A 10,818-nucleotide genomic window follows, 5' to 3' on the forward strand; every position below is an offset into this window, starting at 1 on the left:
CCTGTGACCAAAGCAGTTTTAGCTGTTAACAGTGAAAGTAGGCATATTACAAAATTTTTCTCAGTAAATGAAACAAATACTTCATTGTGGATGTTTCTGTGGCTGCATGCAAGGTTATTTTTTTCTTTAAAATATTTGTGACCATTTAGTAAACAAACATAGTAAGTAAACCTACCTGACGCTACTAAAAGGACATATTATTTCTGGCTTTTAAAATGCAATAATCAGTCTTTAAGTAATAAGATGTCTGTTAGATTAATAAATTTCCCAGAGTTAGATTCTTTCTCCTTCAACAAGAGCTCATTAGTTTCGTAACTTCATGAATTATATTATGTTTAACATTTGATTAAATAATATGAAATGCTTTTCTCCTGCAGATGTGGACAAAGTACAAGAAAGCAGAAATTCAAAAAGCAGGTCTAGGGAGCAGCAAAGCTCCTAATTCTATTACCCACTACATGACATGTGGGCCAAGTGGTGAGTTTCTTGCTTAAAATGTAAATGAGATTAGTCTCATTTATACAAACTAACCATGTTACTTATAAGAACAAGTGCACATTGCATTAACAGATGTAAATATTGCTTGCTTATTTCATGATTTTCTGTCCTACTTATTAGTCAAGCAAGATTTATTGATTGCTGTAAGTTTTTGCCTGTCAGTGCAGGAAATAAACCTTTAAATAGTTTTCTTTTTTTCTTCATTTAAATTTAATGTTACTCGTGAATAATGTTTTAGGAATTCCTTTTTTAATTTGAAGCCTTTTTTGGGGGGGGGTAGGAATACAACTTTCCCACAGTGCTTTTAATAATTGAGAATAAACAATAAATTAAATACCTTTTGTATGAAGAGCCACTTGAAGAAAAATTGTCTCTGGCTTTCTGTCACTCTCCTTCCGGTAGAAGATATATCTGGTGCATGTTGTTCTTATAGTGGCTGCTCTGATTTTTATATCTCTCTCGTATCTTCAAGCTTTTCTTATATTTTCTTTCTTCTTTCTACCTTCCAACTAAATACAGAGAGAAAAGTGTCCTTCAGTTTCTCAGTGTGAAGCCTTTATTTCTGAAGTAACAAGACACCCAACTATAGGAATCATTTTAAAAATCTTTAAGGAGACTTTAAACAATCCTTCGTGACTAGAGCAGGCAAGAAATATAAAACCTTCCTTCCTTCCTTGAATCAAGGAGCACTACTGGAGTCAACTGCCAGAATTTTTAGAAGGTTTTAGGACTTACTATACATTGTATTGATAAGATCTACTGAATAAAGGATGTTCTCTCACTAAGGACCAAGTGTTTTAAGGTTCCAAGAAGTACTCCAAGAACAATCTACTTCTTCGTCATTTGTTTATGAATTTATCCACGTTTGCTTAATGCTTCTGCTAAGTATTAGCCAAAATCTAGCCATTTATATTTAGTTGTGTAAATCTAAATTAAATGCTGTAGTATGTTGTGGAATGTACTATATATCAAGATACAGAGAACATTGTTTTGGCATGTCAGAGCCTTACTTGGTTAGCAGACTGCATGTGTTGGTATCCTTTCTTTTTTTTTTAACTGATTATTTTGATGCACTGCAAAAGAAATTCAGTTTATAAAGATAAATCTGAAAAATAGGAGCTATAAAAATTTACAGTAATATTAATCTTTCTGTATTACCCTTTAAGCAACACTAAGCATTCATACATGGATCCAAGGTAATTAAAAAGTGTTTTTCTGAAACTTTTTTAGTAAGGTGGTTTTCCAGCAAATTGCATTCCCAAGATAATGCTGTTGTGTTTTAAATTCATTTCCCTTCTTTAGTATTGGGTTATGTATGTGTGTTTGTTTTTTTAACATGAGAGCTGACTGTTGCTTAAGAAGTTTTCTTATGGCAAAAAAAAAAAAAAAATGTAAATAATTTACTATGATCTACATTTTGCCAGGAACTCATTTATTTTTAAGGTTATCACATATTAATAAGAACTTTTCTGTTTTTGTCCTTTATAATAATACATTAAAGTTGGTAACTGTTATTGGTACTTTTGAAATATTTGTATGCATTTGTTACCTTAAACATTTGAAAGAAGCACAAAAAAAGTAGATTTAGTTAACCCAGGGAAACATCTGTTTTTTTGTAGCTCCAATTTTATATCACAGTTTTATTTTCTTATGAAATCAAAAAAATGCATTGATACTTAATGCAAATTCATTATTTAACATAAATATCAGCATAATCTTAAAGGTCTGAAATGAGAAAGATAATGACTTTTTTATTTTAACAGTATACTTCTTAGGCTCTCATTACCAGCTCTAAAAATCTTTTTGGAATAATTCCATATTCATAGTGTGGTTTAGGAACTATGTGTTTCTTCACTAACCTAGTAGCCATGAGAACTGTATGTGTCTCTCCCTCCCCAATCTTCCATCCCTCTTTTTGGTAGGCCAATTAGCAGTATTGTGTTCATAGTCTACTTTCAGAAAGACTTAATGAAAGGAAAGACAGCATGTATAGTTGACCAGAGATTAAAAAGGAATTTAGAGAACTTGGACTTACTTAATGCCACCATTAACTTGGGTTTTGCCACCAAATAATGCTGTAAAATTAAATCACTTTTAAACTCTTGGATGAAAGGTGCTATGTAAATGTAAATACAAAGGATTCTTACTAAAATACAACTATTGCACAACAGACTTATTTAAAACTTACTCTCTAGACTTTGAAACATCTCTCTCCATCATGACTCCCTAGATTCAAGAATCAAATTGATAATGGGCATCATGGCAGTCTAGAGACACTTGCATGTAAAAAATGTAAATTCATTCTTAGGTGGATAAATTGAAAATAAATATAGAAGTTATGTTTTAGCAAATACAGTAAGTGGGTAACTTAGATTTATATTAACTAGCATCTAATTTGCACAACTAGGACACATCCCAGGACAATTACTGAAAGTTGGAATTTAATGAGTAGGAAGTGACCCGGTGAGAGTGAATCATACCACAGCTTGACCTCTCCAGAACACTAATGTCCTAAAATAGAGAACCTGTTGACCTAAGTAGCACATTATTGCTTCACATAGAACATGCTCAGGGGCAGCCTATATTGTACTGGGTCTGATGAGGCTGATCCTGAGAAAGTGCAGTTAGAGACAACCAAGGGGGAACACTTAAGACTGCAAAAGTAGGAATATTCTCAATTATATTCATTACCTTTTTCATACCATTTCAAGAAAGGACTAGATAATAACCTCATGAATATTTTACTTTCTCTAAAAGATTCAGAAGCAAATTTAGTAGGAAGTCACTCCTTTCCCTTAGATAAACTGCTTCTGCCAAACAAAGTAGTATAAACTTACTGGGGCCACTTTCCTGACTGGGGCCTGACGTGCTTTTATCTGGCTCTCTTCGAAATCAACAGCTAACCCCCCTCCCAAGAAACTGAAGTTTTAATATACAGGGTAATAAGCTTCCACAAAGAGCTCCAATAAAGTGCTTCAGATCTGGCCATGTGGAAAGGTTTGGTCCACGTTTTTAAACTGGTGGTTACCAAAGAGTTCATGTAACAGGTTTGTATGTAGCACCTTTCATGCAAGGCATGGTAAGAGCCTATTAAAAAATCACTGTGCGTATTACAGAATTGCAGCCACCTCACAAATGAAGTATTACAGCCTGCACTGTCTTAACAGTTTATGTCAGGAAGTGAAAAAGATGCTGTACCAAATCTGGAATTACAATGAGGAGTAATAATGTATGCTAAATGACTTTGTATTTTAAGTTACGTTTATGAGGAAAGTGAGTTTTTGTGTTTTTCTTTTCTGCTACACTTTGTCCTGAGATGTATTTTTTCTTTAAGCCTTGAATGAGTAATACAAAAGGAGCCCATTTTGTGATATAAACCTTGATGTACATGTTGAGATATTTGGACAATGAAAATGCCTTAAAAGGAATGCTTATGGATAAAGTTGCACTTATAACACCCTTTAACAAAACCTGATTTTAAACTGTCTTTTTCTTTTCTACTAAGGGTTCTCTTTCAATGTTTGCCATTGTACTTATAATTGTTATTAAATACCAAATCAAATAATATAAAAGCTGTAACATTTCCTTTAAAAGTAATACTACTGAGGGATTTGGAGTTGAATGGCAATGATTATTACTTGGTAATACCCATTATCAGCCACAGGAAGCCAGTTTGTAACAAACCATCATTGGTTGGATTTGTGTTTTTAAAAACATTTCATTATTTTTCATTTTAGACTTTATTACTCCTTAAAAAATTAAGTTGGTTTAACATTCACTTAAACTGATCTAAAAATAAAACAGGCGATTTTTATAACAAGTGGTTAATAATCATTTAAAAATTATAGCATATAATTTAGCTAAGTATTATCTTTCTTTTCCCTTTGCCCCGGAAAACCTTTTTTCAGATATAACCCATAATCTTGTTTAGATGATTCTAAATCTTTTAGGGATGAGTATTGGAGGTTTGGGAAAAGAATGGAATCTTACCAGTTCTGTCACTCCTCACATAGGTTTAAATACAGTAATATATTGCACAAAGCAGTATCTTTCATTTTCATTTATTGACTTTGGGGAGGCAGAATGTTAAGAGAGGCAACCAGTTGTGTATTCTGGGGCAGGTTAGTCTTTCTGAGCCTGTTTTCACTATAAGATGGGAAGGGCACTATCTACTGTCCTCAGTCTTTGGTTTCTGTTCATTAAACCTTTATTTTATGTGCAAAGCAGTCTAAAATTTCCTCTTAGAGATGTAGTAAACAGCAGGCAAAAGGTAACATGGCACCTTAGAATAAGGTATCATTTATGGAAATATCTACTAACTCCACATCTCCTAAAGTCATTTTTTTTTTAAGATTTTATTTGACAGAGACACAGCGAGAGAGCGAACACAAGCAGGGGGAGTGGGAGAGGGAAAAGCAGGCTTTCCTCTGAGCAGGGAACCGGATGTGATGCCAGGCTCCATCCAAGGACTCTGGGACCATGACCCCAGCTGAAGGCAGACACTTTTTTTTTTTTTTTAAATTTTATTTATTTATTTGACAGACAGAGATCACAAGTAGGCAGAGAGGCAGGCAGAGAGAGAGAGGGGGAAGCAGGCTCCCTGCTGAGCACAGAGCCTGATGTGGGGCTCCATCCCAGGACACTGGGATCATGACCTGAGCTGAAGGCAGAGGCTTTAACCCACTGAGCCACCCAGGCGCCCCTGAAGGCAGACACTTAACTAAGCCACCCAAGTGCCCTTAAAGTCACACTTTATAGAAATTCTGCCATGAATAGACTTGTAGTTTCTAATCCTATATACCAAGAAATGACATTTTTACTTATTTTGCCTCTTAGCAACAAACTGGTTACACTATCACTACCAGGTGGAAGTTACTTTTGAGTGGCCAAACTTAGTAAAGTATGGGTACCTCACGACTACCCCTTTTGATTGTACCAGAGGCAAATATGAGAATTTTCATGACGAGAACTCTAGACTACTTCTCTAATAATAGTCCACCTCAGACCTTCAACTAATGAAGGTTTTAAGCAAAAAAGTGTTTCTCACTCCACAATTTTGAACTAGCTTATATAGAACTGACAATACATAATCATGAGTTCTTACACTGTTTCAGATGCCCTAACTGAAGGGGAGATGAGTAAAATTTAATATAACGTACAGGACACAAAAATTTTCCAAGTATGTTCACATTTCTAACCTCTCAGAAAGATTAAACAAATCTTTCCCTAATCCTCATTCCCCAAAGATAACCACTATCAACAATTTAATATATTTCTATATTCCTTAATTTTTTCTCTATATGTACAATATATGTATAATTATGTATATATGCTGGTTTTTTGCAAGTTGTGTTTTTCAAGTAAACACCCTAAAGAAGATGTAAGATAGTTAATCTTAACTAGCCTTAGTTTTATTGTTAATATACTCTCAACTGTTGAAGGCATTCCTGTAATTAGTAGTGCTCACGAGGGATGGGAGGTGGACCCTCTGAACTGACTAAAACCACCTCAATGTATCTTTTTAAAAGCAGCTCCTTTTTATAGGGCACCTGGCTAGCTCAGCCAGTAGCACATGTGACCCTGGATCTCGAAATTGTAAATTTGAACCCTACCTTAGGTGTAGAGATGAAATTTAAAAACAAAAACAAAAAAACATAGCTCCTTTTAGACGAGACGTTCCTCCCTAAAATGATTTCATCACCAAATCAAGGTGCTAAATAGTCTTATTAATTTTAATGCTTTTTATAAATTACAGGTAAGAAAAACAGCTTTCAGAAATAGATGTATTCTAAGTATCAGCCCAATTCGTTGTTTTTATCAAAATTTAGTATTATGGGATCATGTCCTGTCTTCTTCACAAATGTGATAAAGTCTTCAGGGCTCAATCCCATGGTTGCAGCATTGGTCATTGGATGAAAGTACACTTTTTCATGTCCACCTTCCAAAAAAGCTGAATCCAGAACAAATTTCACATCTCCGTCATCACAGAAGAGTGCCAAAGGTGTGGCACAGCCTTGGCCAACTTTTAGTTTTTCTAGCATGGCTGTTTCATCAGCAAACCGAAGATTTCCACTCCCAACACCTAATTGCTTGGCAAGATCATTTAAATTAATTTGTCTATCATGAAGAACTGTCACCAGCCAATAGCCTTTTTTCTTCTTGTCTTTAAGAAATAAGTTCTTACTGTGTGCTCCTTTCAAATGCTGGACATGAGGCATCATTTCTTCAACTGTAAACACCTGTAAAAAATCAAATGAAAACTTCAAAAATATGGATGTACACATACTCTGCTTGCTGGGTGAAAACAGCAAGGTTAGGGAGCACCCAGTGCCATGGATGTCACTGGTAGGGACCCATTCCCAGCCCATTATGAAATAACACACTTTGCCATTTCAATCCCTCACCTGGAGCCCTCTTAGGCCAGTTATCTTTTACAATGTGCTGGCCAACCACTCCTACTCTTAAAGTGTTTTTTTTGTTTTGTTTTCTTTAAACTTTTGGTACTGAAACTCTATAGCAGAATCTATAGCAGTCCAGATTCCTATTCCTCAGCATTCCATTACATCCAACCCCCGTAACAACCTCCACTTTACAAATATATAACCACAATGAGGGTGAGATCACGGCAGGGAATCAGACCTGGACTAGTAACATCAGAAGAGTGACAATATGCACAGGTAAGGAAGGGGGAGAGTAAGGACTATATAGGAGGGAAGAAAGGCAGAGAAAATGATATCGTTTTGATGTTAAATTGGTAAAGTTGAAGATTTTTAACGTATCTGCCTACCCTTTGAAGATCACCATATTTAACTACGATCATTAGCTGTTACCCTCAAGCTATGTTCCTATGCTCCTGCACCATTCAAGTTACACTGGCTCCGTGAAATGTCGGCAAATCCTCACGTCAGAAAACAAAATCATGTTCACTCCAAACTTTCTAAGGTCTCCTGTTATATGCAAGGTGTCAGGATACATCGATGACGCTAGAGAGGGTTTACTGCCTGATCTCTACACCGTAAAAACACACGGACCCAGCTTTATACACCAGTTTAACATGCAGAAGTTTTCAAAATGAAATGTGACCAAAGAGCTCCAAGAGGAAAACGTTAAGTTTTCTCACAGTAACAACACAGTCCCGAAAAGCCTTTGATACTCCTACCAGGTCCCTTTTGCGCTCTGGATCCCGGGAAACGTCCCAGAACCGACATTTCTGCGGCACCTTACCGCTGGGGCCTCTGGTCTTCACCGCCCCGCCCGAGAGCCGCCGCAGCGGAGGCCACCCCTCCGGCAGGGCTGTCCCCGCAGAAACGTCTTACCTCCGGGTGCTCCACAACCTCCGTATGGATGGCCAGGGCGCCGAGCCGCTGCTCCAGCTCTGCCCGCAATTCCTTAGCCGCCATGCTGCCGTCGTGGCCAGGAAGAGACTGGGCGGAGAAGCGGTGAAATGGGCGTGGCATCCCGAGCGGCTGACCAATGGAGGCTAGGGCGGAAGTACCGGGAGCGAACAGGGGGTCCCAGAAGTCCAGTGCGACTCCTTCCGGAGGCGGGCCCAAGCCGTCGGCGCGCGCTCTTCCTTCTTTCTTCCCTCTTTTTTCCCTGACCACCGCCGCCGTACACGTGGTCTGCAGGGATTACCTGGTGGGAAGAGCATGAGGCTTTCTCTATCCCGAGTTCCACAGGAGGAAGCCATGTGCCTTCCCTAGTCCCGCTTCAGGTCCTCTAGGCTCAGCATAATTTCCATTTAAACAGAATCAGGGTCACCTAAGTTAAGTGTAGGGAGTGTTGGAGAAGGTCGTGGAGAGGATGTGACCACGGGTAATCCCCAGGCAGAGAAGCTCCCTTACCCTTTCCCCTATCCTTGAAATGTATCTTCTGACCCTGTTCCTGTACCGGCAGCCACTTGAAGGACATTGCCTTGACAGCGTAATGTGATACTGCAACCATCAGGACAGTTTTGTAGCTGAAATTCCCGTAAGGCCTCTGCAAAAACTCAAGATTCTGGCAGGTGGGTGCCCAACACGAGCCTCCTGTTGAGTTCCGTTGCTTATTAAACTTGCCACTAGTCATTATAGAGTGGTCTGTCTTTTCTTCCAGACTCTTCTTGCCTTTACCTTGTCTGGGAAGGGGGGCAGTTTCAGATTTTGCCGGTGGAATTTAAGAGATTTTCGAATCAACAGGGAGAGAGGAGGGTGCCAAAATGCCTATTCTTTTACGACTTTTCAACTTTTTTTTTCTTTTAAGAATTTATTCATTTATTTGACTGAGAGGGAGAGAACACGAGCAGGGAAAGCAGGAGAGGGAGAAGCAGGCTTCCCAGCAAGCTGGAAGCCGGATGCCGGGCTTGATCCCAGGACCCTGGGATTATGACCTGAGCGGAAGGCAGATGCTTAACAACTGAGCCACCCAGGCGCCCCACGACTTTTCAACTTTTAATTTATAAATTACAGTTTCACATTTGACCTTTCCTGAAAGTTACCTTTTGTTATTATTCGTGTACAAATAATTGGCGGTGGCAACCACAACTTGCGTTTTTTGAGGCAGTTTGCCTACCTCGGGGTGGGGTTTTCCATTATCTGTGAAACCCTCAGTCACCACTTTTTTTCACTCGGTTTCTTTCTAAAAAATGAAATTAGAAAGCATTAGAATAGGAAAGAGCACCCATTTGAAGATATGGCATATCCCAAATAATTGTCTTGAAATATTGAAGGTGTTCAAGAAAACCCAAATCCGATCATGGTGAACTGAGAGTAAACAGGGGAGAGAAGAATTGTAATCTGATTGTAACCAAGAAAGGTAAGTATGTCCAAAAGTTGGAAACATGAACTGCCATCTGTCAGTTATTCAAACCATGAACTCTTGCATTCGGCACACCACACACACACACACACACACACACACACACACACCCCTATAGCTAATCCATCACAGTTCAGTTTCTCAAATCCTACCACTTCTCACCACCTCCATCACCCCAGCCCAAACTACAACCATTTCCCCACTTGGCTAACACTAATGTTCTCTTAATTTTAGTCCACCTGTAGTGGGGTGACCAAGTGTCCTGCTCCAAGCAAGTCTTAAAACCAAAGATATTTATTATAAAATGGAATTAAATCTGTCTATGGTAAAAGCACTTAATATTGCTGTTTAAAAACTATCCTAACCTAGGTTTAATGCACTATTTATCAAGCATTTGTGTCAACATTGTATTAAATAGAAAAATGCTATCTATCCTTGGTGTAGTCCTTTGTTTTCAAGGCAAATACAATCTCAAATTTATACTGCAAACAACATGAAACAGATTAAATTCAAAATGATTAGCATGAGCTTGAGGAACTAGATATTTAGCCATAGAACTTGAATTTATATATATATAAATCTCAATTCTAGGAGAGGTAGCATCTGATAAATATAGTTTATTGAATTGTTTTACAAACAGGACAAGATGTAATAAGTTTTGTGGCATTTATATAAGAACATATTTAGGGAAAGACCTGTTATTTTTAGGAAGAGATGGATATTTGACAGAAAAGGACAGATTCTGGGAAAAAAAGGAGCTGGAAAATGGAGTTATGCCAGGATCCATGAAACCAGGGACACTCATCTAAGTTTGCTCAAAGTAAAAGAAACAGTTACAATTGTAGCCTACATAGCAAAGGAAATAAAAAGGCCAAGATATTTATCAACACCATGGGGATTGGGCATCGTGGCATTTATTAGATGAATAATGTTAGAAATCCCCATTACTGAGTGAAACAAAGGGCAATTCCAGAACAGGTATATTGAAAGCTACCCTGGGAAGCTGTAAATATCCCAAACAAGTGAAACAATAGGGAAAAGTGCTTGTTCCAGTCTGTGCCTCTTCAACTTATCTTTTTTTTTTTTAAAGATTTTTTTTTTTAATTTGTTTGACAGACAGAGATCACAAGCAGGCAGAGAGAGAGAGGAGGATGCAGGCTCCCTGCTGAGCAGAGAGCCCAATGCGGGGCTCGATCCCAGGACCCTGGGATCATGACCTGAGCCGAAGGCAGAGGCTTTAACCCACTGAGCCACCCAGGCGCCCCTCAACTTATCTTTTGGAACATCTCTGTGTGCCAAGCTTTCTGCCCTCAAAGACTTTAAAATCTAGCAGATGGGACTGAAGCATTCACAGAAGATAAGTCCAAGAAAATGTGACTAGTGCCACAATAGTGGCATGATGCGGATGCTTTAGGAGCCCAGAGGAAGGGTGCTAAGACTGGGTTGGTGCACCAAGGAAAGCATTAAGGGAAGATGGCACCAGTTTGAAGAATGAGTAGGACTCTGCCAGGGGAGAAAAAAAAA

General features: G+C 38.3%; 2 protein-coding genes across 5 annotated transcripts in view; one reads left to right on the top strand and one right to left on the bottom strand.

The window, feature by feature from the left end:
* The window catches only part of CCDC88A (coiled-coil domain containing 88A), a 125,926-nt gene extending 122,151 nt beyond the window's left edge, over positions 1–3,775 (top strand). For all 4 annotated transcript variants that reach the window (XM_045978988.1, XM_045978989.1, XM_045978990.1 and 1 more), the window contains 2 exons: positions 378–477; positions 1,018–3,775. In XM_045978988.1, the coding sequence (XP_045834944.1) occupies positions 378–442 (65 nt within the window). In that variant the 3' untranslated portion in view covers positions 443–477; positions 1,018–3,775. The remainder of the gene's footprint in view (positions 1–377; positions 478–1,017) is intronic.
* Positions 3,776–6,216: 2,441 nt separating this feature from the next.
* On the bottom strand, positions 6,217–7,905 carry LOC123925612 (prolyl-tRNA synthetase associated domain-containing protein 1). Its single transcript, XM_045978993.1, has 2 exons — positions 7,815–7,905; positions 6,217–6,737 (listed from the first exon to the last, which is right to left on the bottom strand). The coding sequence occupies exons 1-2, from the start codon at positions 7,896–7,898 to the stop codon at positions 6,294–6,296; spliced, it is 528 nt and encodes a 175-aa protein (XP_045834949.1). The 5' UTR covers positions 7,899–7,905; the 3' UTR covers positions 6,217–6,293.
* Between the last annotated feature and the right edge of the window lie 2,913 nt (positions 7,906–10,818).

Source organism: Meles meles, chromosome 15, assembly GCF_922984935.1.
Source record: "Meles meles chromosome 15, mMelMel3.1 paternal haplotype, whole genome shotgun sequence".
NCBI classification, from domain to species: domain Eukaryota; kingdom Metazoa; phylum Chordata; class Mammalia; order Carnivora; family Mustelidae; genus Meles; species Meles meles.